Source organism: Pogoniulus pusillus, chromosome 4 (genome assembly GCF_015220805.1).
Source record: "Pogoniulus pusillus isolate bPogPus1 chromosome 4, bPogPus1.pri, whole genome shotgun sequence".
NCBI lineage: Eukaryota > Metazoa > Chordata > Aves > Piciformes > Lybiidae > Pogoniulus > Pogoniulus pusillus.
Genome location: NC_087267.1, coordinates 3,580,485 through 3,593,949, shown reverse-complemented (window position 1 = coordinate 3,593,949; position 13,465 = coordinate 3,580,485). Strand labels below are relative to the sequence as shown.

Genomic DNA, 13,465 nt, shown 5'->3' with positions numbered 1-13,465 from the left:
ATCATCAGCTTTGCTTTTTATGTTCTACGGTGACACAGCGGCATAATTACAGCCTCACGGGTACATCACTGAAGTTGTTTATATACTTGTATTGGTCGTGCTGTGAGGAAAAGAACCAGACCACCACTTGCCTTTGCCCCCCGGGCTAGCGAGGGAGCAGGCGCGGGACAGCCATAGTGCCACCCGACACGGCAGGAGTGCCCCGAACAGCAGCCGCACCGAGTCCGCGGCGGCTCCCGCGCGTTACCGGCACCGCCCGCCCCGCCCCTCGGCCGGGGCCACGCCCCCTCCCCGCCTGCCGCTGGCCTCTACCACGCCGCGCAGTGCGCGGGAGGGCGTCTCGCCGGCCTCAGCGCTGTAGCCTTTGAGGAAGCGTCCCGCAGCTCCGGGCTCTCTCGCCTCCTTCCTCTGGCCGACTCCCCTACGTGTCGCTGTGGAACGGACCGAACCCGGAACTCAGCGCTGCTGAGAGGTCGCGGAAGATGGAGGTAATGGAGCCCAGCCTGGGCGGCAGGGCGGGCAGCAGCGCCGACAGCCTAGCCGAAGAGGAAGAGGAGGAAGATGACGAGGAGGCTCCTACCAGCGGCCGGTCTAGCCGCACCTCGTCGCTGGTGAGCGGGCTGCTCACCGAACTCTACAGCGCTGCTGAGGTAGCCGGCCCCCCGGGCAGCGCTCGCTCCCGCGTCCTTCGGGAGCTGCAGCAGCGGCCGAGCCAGGTCAAGTACCTGCGGCTGAAAGGTACAGCCTGCCCTGCCCTGTTTTGCCTTGCCTTGCCCTGCCGCCTCGAGTAGCAGTCGGCGTGGCTGCGCCTCCCCGCTGCCACCGCTCTGCCTGGGCCGGGAGCTGTCCCTGCCGCCTCGTTTTCTTCCTCTGTGCTTGCAGGGGAATCTTGCTTAAAGCTTATAGTCCGCTCTCTCCCTCCTCCGTGCCTGCGGACATCTACGCGCACGTGTGCGTATGTATGTGTATAACCTCCTTCGTTTGCTGTAGCAGCCTTTACGTATGGCCACCTGTCCCAGAAGCTTCCCGTTGTTAGCTGATACCCCATCAAACCCAGATGTTGTGTGCTGTTCCCTTCTTCCTTCGTCTTGAGTGCCTTGGGAGCAAAAATGGGGTTACTTGCTGCTAGAGTTTCTGTGACAGATTGGAGCAGCTTCTGTGCTTCTGTAACTGAAGTGCTTTCTTCACTTAGGGCAGGGGTCCTCAAACTACGGCCCACGGGCCGGATACGGCCCCCCAGGCTCCCCCTCAGTCCGCTCCGCCGGTATTTAGACACCCCCCCCCCAACTCGGCCCCCTCCCGCCAGGGGTTGGGGGGAAACCAAGCAGCTGCTTCCTGCCACTCAATCCGCTCGCTGAGCGCAGGAGCACACAAGCACCCCCCGGGACTGGGCTGGAACCAAGCTATAGTCCGGCCCGCGACACTACTGGGCTGGAACCAAGCTATAGCCTGGCCCTCGACAGTGTCTGAGGGACAGTGAACCGCCCCCCTGTTTGGAAAGTTTGAGGACCCCTGACTTAGAGCAATGAGCCAGTGACCGATTTTCATTTTTCCTTGTCCCGTTTTTCTTAAACTAGACGAAGATGCTACAAAAAACATGTCATAAGAGATAGTTGATTTTCCAGGACTTTTTAGTTCTAGCGGACTTAAACTAGAGCTGACACTTATAAAGGTTATTTGCAGGTAAATGTGTCTTCCAGGAAAAATGAATAAGGTTATCATACATAAAATAGTCAAGTTCCCAAGATCTAAATGGAGGTATGGAAGAATTCTTATGAAAGCTAAGTAACTGTAACACTATGTGTTTGTGAAAGAATGAGACTTGCATCTCCAAGCTGGCCTAATGATTGCACTACTAGAGCTATATTCTGGCTACATCTGTCTCTAATTTTCCAATTTATTACAGCATAATTATTAAGATTCATATATTGTGCAATAAGATGAAGTACTTCAGTTTAAAATAAAATTAACTAATTAGTCTCAGATCCTTTAAATATTTATAACTGGGAGTTATCCCAGTCATTAGAACTTGTTTCACAGTATCACAGTATTATCAGGGTTGGAAGTGACCTCACAGATCATCAAGTCCAACCCTTTACCACAGAGCTCAAGGCCAGACCATGGCACCAAGTGCCACGTCCAGTCCTGCCTTGAACAGCTCCAGGGACGGCGACTCCACCACCTCCCCGGGCAGCCCATTCCAGTGTCCAATGACTCTCTCAGTGAAGAACTTTCTCCTCACCTCAAGCCTAAATTTCCCCTGGCGCAGTCTGAGGCTGTGTCCTCTTGTTCTGGTGCTGGCCACCTGAGAGAAGAGAGCAACCTCCTCCTGGCTACAACCACCCCTCAGGTAGTTGTAGACAGCAATAAGGTCACCCCTGAGCCTCCTCTTCTCCAGGCTAACCAATCCCAGCTCCCTCAGCCTCTCCTCGTAGGGCTGTGCTCAAGGCCTCTCCCCAGCCTCGTCGCCCTTCTCTGGACATGCTCAAGCATCTCAATGTCCCTCCTAAACTGGGGGGCCCAGAACTGAACACAGTACTCAAGGTGAGGTCTAAGCAGTGCAGAGTACAGGGGCAGAATGACCTCCCTGCTCCTGCTGACCACACCATATACGTTTGCATATATAAATACCCATGGAGGAAGTGTCTTTGCATGTCAGCTACAATAGGCTGTTGGTGAACAATTTGACCTGCACTGAAGTTATTTTCTCTGCTTGTTGTCAGGTGTCGATGAATTGACAACTATAAAACGAGAACTGAGCTATAGGATTTCTGTTCAGTCAGCAAAGTTGCTTCGTCTGCTGAAGCAGAAAGACAGGCTTCTACATAAAGTCCAGAAGAACTGTGATATCGTCACAGCCTGCTTGCAGGCGGTTTCCCAGAAACGAAGTAAGCACTTTCTGTGTCTGTGTATCCTAGTGTATGTAATGTATTTCATTAATGTGGGCACTGTTTCAATGAAGCCCCTGCACTTGATTTAAAGGGGCCAGGTTGTGCTATTCCTTAGATGTGGCTGGCTTCAAGGGATGTTGGTGGCAGTGAGAGCAGGCAAATTTCAATTAGCTTAGCTATGTAGGCTGCTGAAGCCCAGCTCTGTGCACTGGTGTGGCACTCATGCTGTAGGTTGCCTGCCAGGCTTTTTTATCTTTAATTCACTGAAAGCTCAAGCTGAATCATTTTGGTGTGCATGCTGTGTTTAACTGTGTGCTTTCATATGCTTGTAAGGATGATGCTAGAGGTGGAAATTCTTCTCACTGGAAACTACAGACAGCATATGCTTTGTGGACATTGTTAGTAGCACGAAAATGTTTGATTCAAGATGAGAAGGAGTGGTGCAAACAAACCTGCTCCCCAAAACCTCTTTATCACATGTAACGTTGAGGTTTCAGAGAGGGTGCATGAGAAAGGGGAGAAATGTGGTTCTTCAGCCTTCCAGCGCAATTAAACTTTTTTATTTGACTTGGCAAAGTTGTCACCTAAAGATAGGCTCAAAGTGCTTTTACTCCTTCTGCTAAAGTGAAAGCGTGTGCAATGTCTTATATAAAAAATAAATCGATGTTACACCTTTAGAAAGGACATGTGGAAATAACCTAATGTTCCCTGTTGTTTCTTTTTCATTAACATGCAGCGTGACAGGTACAGAAATGTACAGGTACAGTAAAAAAAGCATGGTCTTCTCACAAAAATTCCTGTAGGAGCTTTGAAGTGCATGTAAATAAATGTATTAAAAGAATCTTACTGTAGTGGCATGTGCTAATGTAGTTTAGTTAAGGGGTTTTCTATTGCCATAAAACTTGGTTTTTTAAGCATTTATAAGTGCTCCTTTGTTTTACTTGAACCTAGAGTGGAAGTTCTTGGCTGTCATGCACTGTGTAGCCATATTTCTTTTTGTCACCTGCTCTTTTTTTCCTTTTCATTATCAGCTTGATAACTGAGTCCATTAACACTTAAGCATGTACTGCAGTCTCCTTTTAAATGAGACTTACTTGAATTTTGCACGCAGTTGACTATTAGGAGGGTTTGACCATGAATTCCAAAGGGCTGAGCATCCTGATGTCATTTGTTAGGTAAAATGCAACTGCCTGAAAGGGAAGTGTCCCTGCCCGTGACAGGGGGGGTTGGAGCTGTATGGATCCCTTTCAACCCTGACAATTCTGTAAGATACATAAATGATCAGTTTAATTTTAGTTACACATTTTAACCCAAATTTAAATGAGTTATCCCATGCAAGCAGAAAGAGAGAGAAATCACAGTGGTGGCCTGGTGACCAAAACAGCATTATTATTATCATCATTATTATCATTATTTTATTATTATTATTATTTGTAGTAGTAGTATTAAATTTTTAATATTGTTGTTGTTATTATCTAACTTAATTGTAACTTGGTCTGGCTGGAAGCAAGCAGAAATGTATACATCTGATTCAATATCAAATAAGATGAGGTTATCTAATCAGGAAATTCATTAATATTCTCTTGTGCTTCTCATGGAGAAATATTTTTTAATTTTATTTTTACATTTCACCAAAAATAATTAATTTGATGCTTTACAGCTGTGGTACTATCTACCTGTAATAACTTTAAATGGGTCTCATGCCGTGTTTAGAAAGATTCTTAGTATTCTTTGTTGTAAACCTTGTTTAGAGACTACAGTTAAAGATAAATATTCTGCTATTTCAGCATTGATTCTATTGAGATAACAATAAACACAGTAGTTTTCTAGTTGTTATTTTCCTGGTTTCATTTAAGCAGAGCCAGTAGAGGGAGACAGAATATTTTGTTTCTTGCAGAGGTGGTGATGTTGTTCTGGTTTCCATAGGTTGATGGCTTTCTTCTCCTTTCCTTCAACATGAAGAGTTGCTTTACCTGTAGGCAATAATTGAAGGAAAAGATTTAAAGTCCAACTGTTAAATAAATGTTGCTCACAAAAGTAGTAATGGGTTCTGTAGGTGAAGTAGTTGAAAAATGGTGACAAAAGCTTCTTAATTATAAACGAGATCATCAAATCCCACATGGTTATGAGAGTTATTCAGAAGCTGTTTTGGAGTCCCAGCCATAGAAAATCAGAAGTTTATGTCTATACTTGCTGGCAATGCTTGTGATCCAGCATGTTAGCTAGATAGAAAGCCAGCAGAAACTGGTGTCATCTTGGCACAGAACGGTACCCTGTACATTCCCAGGGCTGAACAAATGTGGGCTGAGATTAATGGCCCCTTGGCCACTAGAATGACCAATCAGGTTGGCAGTCAGCCAAACCTTACCATAATAGGCAAAAGCCACAGGCCTGGACCTCCCAGATATGGGAATCACTTGGACTTTACACTAGGCAGGCATGAGCTGGGTGTGTGGGGACTTACACAACCATGTTACACAATCAGGGGTCCTGGGCAGGCCAGACTTTATGGCACCAGGTCTGTTGTGCCCCTTTGTGCTCGTTATGTGTTTACCTCTGGTTCTGGGCAGAAAAACCTGTCCAGGCAAAGCAAGGCATAAATAAGCCTATTTTCAGGCCTCCAGGCCCTCCACAACAGACCCCCATCATCAGGTGTCTCTATATAAGTGCAGCTTAGATATGTTAATAAAATATTCACAGATCTAGATTCAATTTGTAGTTGTATCGCCTTGTTATCTCCAGAGTTTTTCTTTAAGTTTCAGTCCTGTGCATCTGGATATTAGGAAAAAGTTTTTCACAGAAATATTGGTCAGGCAGTGGAATGGGCCACCCAGGTTGATGATTGAGCCACCAACCCTGGATATGTTTAAAAGTCATTTGGATGTGGTACTTGGGTATATGGTTTAGGGTGAGCCTTGCAGAACATGGATGGCATTTGGACTGGGTGATCCTGAGGGTCCTTTCCAACCTGTGTGTTTCTGTGATTCTGTGTATTCTGTCTCATCTACTTTTTTAACCTCTCCTCTTTTCTAACTTTCTTTTAGCTTTTCTCACTTTATCCAGGTTCTAAAATCTTGCACTTTTAAGCCCTGTTCCATTTTTCTACCCTGCAATGTCTATCACCAGCTCTTGGTTAGACTACTTCCCATCTATGAGTTTTCATCATATTGTTGCATGGGCTCCTTCATATGTTCTTCCTTGACTTTTTTCCTGCAGCTACTAATTATCTACTTGCCTGTTTTCTCCATCCCTCCCCTCAATATTTGTTATAAAACCAAAGCAGACATTCACAAATTTTAGTTGACAGGGTGACAGTTTATATGGCAGTAGCTATTTAAGTGATCTATCAGAAGTTAAGTCCTCCTTTGATGCAGCAAAAATAGGAGGTTTACTTCTTATGGAGCCTGATTTCATGTGAGTCATCCTCAAATGACTGAATTGGCTGCATGCTTCAGTAGCTTTCCTATTACCTCACTGGTATTTGTGTGCTTGGTTACATTACTGGTCTCTGCCCTTCATGGGTGCTAATGAATTTGATCCTTTAAAAGTGCTGCTGTGGCTTTTTGAAATCCATGCTTAAGAGTGTTGCTTGTGGCTGTTCTTCCTAATGAATTGTTCATAACTTATTTCTGCCTGATCTTTGAAGCCTGTTGATGGGCTGAAACAGAATCATGATCTTGAAAGCATCGTAGTCACCTTAAGTTGTTTAAGCTGTTGCCAAAGGTAGGCTGATTTTTTTTAGTCACTTGTAACAATGCATGTGTAAATAAATAAAGTATTGGTTTTTATTTTTAATCACTATTTTCATCAAACAGTTAATAGAGTGAAGGCTTTCTCTGCTACTTGTAACTCAAGAAGTGGAGGTGGACTGAGGATTGGTTAGCAAGGATTTTGTAATCTATGTCTTGCGCTGGTTTGTAAGAAGTGAATTAATAGGACAGTTAGAAAAGGAAAGAACTGCATCAGAGGATGCTGGCTTGGCTCAGTGGGGATGGTAGCTGTGTGCTTGGTCCATTAGCTTCACTGACCTGCTGTGCAGCAGTTCTTTTCATCTGGATGAAGTTCAGCTGCCACTCCCCTGGGTATGGGCTGTGCACAAGTGGAAATGACTGTAGGTTAAGTGTGATCTTAACAGTGTAACAACTCCCTCATTGTTACCCAGCATTATTAATAAATGTGTGATACATAAAAATACTACTGGAGAAGCCTTCAAAAGAGTCAGCTGCAGTGATTAACGTAAAGCTAAATGCTGTTTGATCATAGAATCAGCCAGGCTGGAAGAGACCTCCAAGATCATCCAGTCCAACCTATCACCCAGCCCTATCCAGTCAACTAGACCATGGCACCAAGTGCCTCATCCAGTCTTTTCTTGAAAAGCCCCAGGGATGATGATCATATTTCATTCAGCTTTAGCCACTTTTGATTCTGGGAAATCTGAAAGGTTATTCCATTGCAGTGGGAGCCTGGACTGAGAAGTATTAGTTTCCTTTTTAACCCCAGACTTGGAGAAGAAGGCCTGCCTACACTGCCATATATTGCTGTGCACCAGCCTATTTCCAGTGAGGCAGCATGTGTCACATTTAGGATTGCTAATGTAGATTAGTTTGGGTATGCTCTTATCTCTTGGTGACTCTGGGGAAAGAAGATAAAAGCAAGAGTTATCAAGATCATACCAGCAGTGAGGAACATTGAACAAGATGTTGTCACTTTGCAAATGTAACACTTTTTGCTTTCAAATGCCATTGGGAGTTTACTATCATAGTATTTTATGTGGTTTGGGATGTTATCAATGTGAGAGCTTCCATCTCCATGTTAAAGGCTGACAATTAATCACTAATAATAATATAATCCTGGGGAGGGTTTAGATACTGGATTTCATGGTTACTTTCTTTTGATGAAGGTAGGATCTTAGAACAGTTCTTTGAGCAGTGCAGCCAGGATGCCTAGATTTAGAATCGTAGAATCATAGAATGATCTGGGCTGGAGGGGACTTCCAAAGGTCATCTAGTCCAACCTCCCCCCCTGCCACAGTCAGCAGGAACATCCTCAACTAGACCAGGAGAAGCAGTGTGAAGGGGGATTCTGCCAGGGGGGTTGGACTGGATGATCTTTTCAGGTCCCTTCCAGCCCCTAAGGTTCTGTGATTCTGTGATGCAATGTAATAGAGCAGCAAGTCAGTAAAGTTCTGGTACAGCACTGTGCTGCTCTACTGCCTTTCGTGGGATATTCTTCTAGAGAGCTGCCAATTAAGTTCACAGACTTAAAGTTTGATTATGCTGCTGATGGGATGTGCACACAGAGCATGGATGTTTTAGATAATGAATTTTGGCATATTTGATCACTTGATGAGCAGTGACTTTGGTAATGCCTACAGGGAGAGTCCACTCTGCTGTCTACAGATAGTTCTTCAGGGTGATCTGTGCTAGCCTCAGAAAACTGACTGATGTGTGAATCCACAGAAGCCCTTGGCTGGCTAAATCAAAATACTTCAGCTGACTGCTGTCTTCTCTTGCTGATATTCTCAACTCTTAAAAACAAAGCTGTGCTATAATTCTAAACTGGTAAACTACCCAATCACTTTCCTGACAAACTTGGCTGATTGCACAGATTTGGTTTCCTTCAGAGGCCATTTTGGAGCTAATTTCATTTTCTTGACTGAAGATGAAGTAAAAATTCTTTCTTTTCTGCTGTAAAAATGAGTTTTGGAAACAATGATAATAACATTAATAATATCCCTAGAAAGGAAAATAGAAACTGTATTTGGTGTCTGATTTGGTCATATCTTGACTGAATAGTTCTTGTGGTGTGTGCCATTACATAACATCCCATTCAAACCACGGCAAGATCAAGTGCTTGGAGCAGTACAGAATCTGGAGTCATCACTTTGAGTAAAACTCTGCTTTAAGGATACAGCAACTAAAATATCTTGTTCCAGTGTGAAATAATACACCCACTCATGAAAGTCAATTGCTTATGAAGCAAAATTCTGAAAGCTTACATTTTGAACTGAAATGCTTTGTTCAGGTTCTGACACCTCACCCTTTTTCATTTCACGTTACATAACAAGCCATTGTCAAGTAAGATGTTAAATTCCTAAAAAGAGTCACATTTTGCACTTGGAAATATGTTTTTTATCAAACACAGCTCTGAGGGATTTTGCTCTCCACAAACTGTTACTTTATGGCAGACCTTTCCATTAAAGTGATTCCAGACAACTCTTTTTTTTACTGAGATCTGCCTGGGAACATGCAGCCAACCTTCTATCTCTGCTGCTCGCTCCCTGGATGCCCAGTATCAAAAATACCTCCCTGCCCCCTCTGAACTAATGCCATCTCATATTCATTCCATGACTGGCTAAAACTTAGGCAGCTCTTGAGAACAGCTCTTTCAGCTAAATTCAGGATTTAACACAGCTAAGTGTCTTGGTGGCTGCTTCAAGTAGCGACAGGATCCAGCAGTAGGATTGCTTTTGTTAGAAACCCCCAGTGTCTGTTCAGGATCCTAGGTAAGCAAGTTTCAATCAGCAGGGTGTATGAGACCATACCTGACTGACACTTTTCCACTACCGTTCTCCTGCCACTTTTAAATAGGAAATGGACTGCATTCAAAATTGGGATCACTGCTGCAGGTAAATTTCTGGGGGACCTGCCAACTGTGAGAGACTGTTACCTCCTTGGGGAAGGTGCTACCCCCTGGCTGTCTGCTGCTTATTTTCCAGTTCAATGAGTTGCTGTAGCTGGAGATATGGGATTTTCCTAGGAAAGGGAGAAGCCAAGGATTCAGGACTGGGTGGAAGCTGGGCAAAATGAACAGCTGACCTCAGGCACTTGGCTCTGAGAGGTGCCTATTCTCTTTTGCCTCTCAAGCCTCACGCTTGGCTCCATATGTGCCTCACACAGAAGCAAGTGGCTGCTGAGTTCAGCAGCTTACCATTTGGGAGACAGCAAACCTTCCCTCAAAGGAGTGTAGCAAGACCTTGGAGACCTTAGTCAACCGTTTGTGGTGTCCCATTTCTGCATAAAATGTGGGCTTAGTGATATTTGAAGCCATAACCCTGCATCCTTCCTTCTCCCTTTCTGCAAGTCCTTGTTCTGGGAAGTGGCAGACATCTGGGGTGAGGGTGAAGTGGACCTAAATGGACCCTTCTGAAATGTGTGCTGGAGGCATGTTCTCGTAGTTGGCTTCAGCTGCTAAGGTGAAAGGGATGCTCTGTAATAGTTAACTGAGGTGGTGAGAGCATCAACCACTGCTTAACTACAAGTAGTTTTCTTTCTCTGCCTGCCTCCCAAATTGCTAGCTCTACAGTACTACTTTTCAATGTATAAATTCGATGGGATAGTAACAGCTGAATGTGGTTACAATATTAAAAAAGATATTGCAGAATAAATACTTAACTGTTCAGATCCATGGTAAGGAATTAAATCCAGTAGATCCTTCTGTAAGCAATCAGGCTGCTGAATCCAGGCTCATTCTGCAACAGGAAATGCAGATTGTTCAGGGTAGGAATTCTTGTCCTGAAACGTTTTGTATAGGATGTTAGAAATACTCTTTGTTGCTGTGTTCTAGCAGCTGTGACAACAGTGAAGTGGTTGAATTAGCACTACACCTGGAACTATATTTGGTTTTGATCAGCACACTACTCAGAGGCTGGCTGTTTGGCTTTTTCTCCCTATTCTTCTGTGAAACTGTAATGCTGTTGCTGTTGCTAAATGGTATCTGACCTCACAGGATTCGTTTTGTGATGCATGTAGAGTTTTGAGTGCACAGAATTACACTTTTCATGACAGCTGTGCCATGAGAAGTTGATGTATTGGATAGTACTTTTTACATAAAATACTTCCTGAGTATTAAGAATAGGGATTTATGTGATGGATGGTAGGGGTGGGTTACTTATCAAGTAATGCCTGTAGTACTTATATCCTAATTTTCCTGGGCAAATCGTTCTTAAAACAGTGATATCTGCTTTCTCTAGTACTGCAGTAACTTTGGAAGGTGGCATTTGATCAGCTGAGGCTGAGGGAACATATAATCACCCAAATGAAGGATACTGCTGTTAGAACAGTGTGTTCTCTGTCTACAGTCCTTGTCAGTCAGTCATGATATCGGAAAGAACACTGTTCCCTCTGCTCACTTGCAGTTATTCAGGTGGATACCCAGCAGAAGTAAAGTGTAGTTACTCTAATAGCTCCCTGAAAAACTGGGAAAGCAGGGCTTTTATTTAGTCACCCTGGGGTTATTGTGGTTAAATGTGGTGAGGTGCTGATTTCCACACAGGTTTGGGAAGAATGTGAAGCTCATCCCGCTTCAGCCCAGTGTATCTGCCAGGAGCAGGGTGAGTGTTGGCCAGGGAAGGAAGGGTGCGTGGCCTGGCTGAGCAAATGGCTCACCATGCAGGTCTGGGTACGAAAGCTGCCATGCACTTTGTTGAGAGGCGTTGTCAGTACCAGGGTGCAACCTGCAGCGTGTTCCTTTCACTGGGAACTGGTCAGAGAGCTGGCTGCATAGTCAGGGCTGCCAAACACCACGTCTGAAGGAACGGCATGTGATGAGCTGTCCTGCATTGAGCCAGGACAGAAGGTGTGGTACCCTAAGGGATTAAAGTGAAAACGCTCACACAGAGTTGGAGGTCAAATAGAAATACTACTTACAAGGCATAAAGGACATGTATATAGTCAAAATTAGCTTTGGCTAGTTGGGGAAAAGGAACAGAGTAACAAATGATGATATCCTGCATCCTCCCTCTGGGATGGACTGTCTGACCCCCAGGGACTTTCTGGTCCTCTGGTAGGACAATCAGTCTTAAACCTACAACAGAAGTGCACCTGAGTGTACTTATATTTCACAGATCCTTTAGACACTGCTGAATGGTGGCAGATCCTGCTTGACTCCTGCAGGTAGCGAAAAGCCGTGGCATCTATGGCAAATGTTGGACAATTGAGATGTCAGGGTTCATTTGTGTGTGTAAGCTCACAGCAGGGATAGCTGTGTTAGCTGCATGACTATAATACCATGTCATTGCAATCTTTAATCTTTCTCTGGCAAGCTTTTGGATGTGGAAACAGCCTGAGAGAAAAGGTTGTGCAATTACATTGTATGCATATTCTTTCACACTTGCCCAGCTTAGCATTACCTCCTCTTGCACTCTTCTGGCAATTACACATAAATATAAGTAACTGCACTGTTCTTTTCCTAATGAAATGCTTTTTTGGTTTTGTTTTTGTGGGGTTTTTTTTTGTAACCACTGTGAGCTTGTAGGAGGGTTAATGTGACTTCACTGAAAATGCCCAACAGAGTACATGGCCTCTAAGTAACACAGATGCATTTTCATCTCCAAGTCTGGCCCATGCTAAGAATTCTTTGCTTCAGTTAGCCTTTGAAGAAAAGATTTCCAGGATATTGAAGATCAAATGCAGGATAATAATAATGATAATAATACAGCTGCTTGGGATAATTAGCATTAGGAATAGGCTGAATTATGGAGCATTAGGCAATGCTAGCAGCTATGTTTCTGCTGCTTTTTGAGGTAAGCTTGACATTTAAAAACAAGGTGCTGGAAAAGTGGGCTGTGGCCTTAATCTGTTTGGCTCAATAGTCCTGCTTGTAATTCTGTGATGGAGCAGCTCTGGAGCAAGAGTTAAATGAGAAGCTGTTCATAACCTGAGTTCGACTTAGTGAGCAGTAAATGAGCGTTCCCATGTAGCCTTGAAATTTGCCAAGGAAGTCAGGTCTGTGCTCTGTCTCCACCTCGTATCAACTTCCTGTAACACTTGGTAAAAGAAGGTCACACAAACCTATATTTGTATCTCTTTTTTTTGTACAAATTGGCAACCTCTTGCTGTGTTTTTCCAGCAGTAAAACAACTGCTACATTTAGTTCCCTGTAAATTGTAGTTATGTCCTTAATTGCAGCAAGCAGGTGCTGATCAATGGATTTCCCCTGTCACTCATCAAGTGCATATGGTCAAATTATAGAGCATGATCAGGTTTTAGTTTTTGGGTTGGATTTAGGTATTGTTGATGGTTTAGAGTTTAGGGGTTTAGTTGTTTTTTTTCATACATTACTGTTTGTTTCTTATCCAATAGTTGTCAGCAATAACTATTGGGTCTTAGATCCTGAAGGAAAAATAATTATCAAGGAAGCATAAAGGAAATCAGAAAGGGAAGGTAATATATATAAATGATCTTAAACAAACAAACAATTTAATTTGAGGAATTTAATATTGCTATTTATAGTAATGTCTAGAGAGGCCCAGTGAAGTCAGAAACCTAACGAGCTGATCACTGAACACACACATGGTATAAGCCTCTTTGTAAAACAAACTTAATGAGACAAGATTACTGGAAGTCTGCTTGAAGCACAAGTTCAGAGGCAGGAGTTGAGTTGTCCCAAGCTACATAGTGGTAAGTAAACAATCAAAGCTTTGCTGTTGCCAAAACTCATGCTTGCTTGGTGTTGTACATGTTCAAAATCCATTTTAATGGTTCAAGCCTTCACCCTAAATGAACCTGTGATTAATCCTAAACACATTCACTTCAATAACCTTGATCTGTAAGAGAGGGTTGTGAATTGAAATG

The 13,465-nt window shown here is 43.7% G+C and overlaps 1 protein-coding gene across 2 annotated transcripts in view; it reads left to right on the top strand.

Moving 5' to 3' along the window:
• Positions 1-298: 298 nt before the first annotated feature.
• The window catches only part of TBC1D30 (TBC1 domain family member 30), a 51,721-nt gene continuing 38,554 nt past the window's right edge, over positions 299-13,465 (top strand). The window contains exons 1-2 of one of the 2 annotated variants that reach the window (XM_064141992.1): positions 299-738; positions 2,724-2,888. In XM_064141992.1, the coding sequence (XP_063998062.1) occupies positions 483-738; positions 2,724-2,888 (421 nt within the window). In that variant the 5' untranslated portion in view covers positions 299-482. Of the gene's footprint in view, positions 739-2,723; positions 2,889-3,633; positions 3,652-13,465 lie in introns of those variants that run through there. The other variant, XM_064141994.1, reaches the window with a different exon arrangement.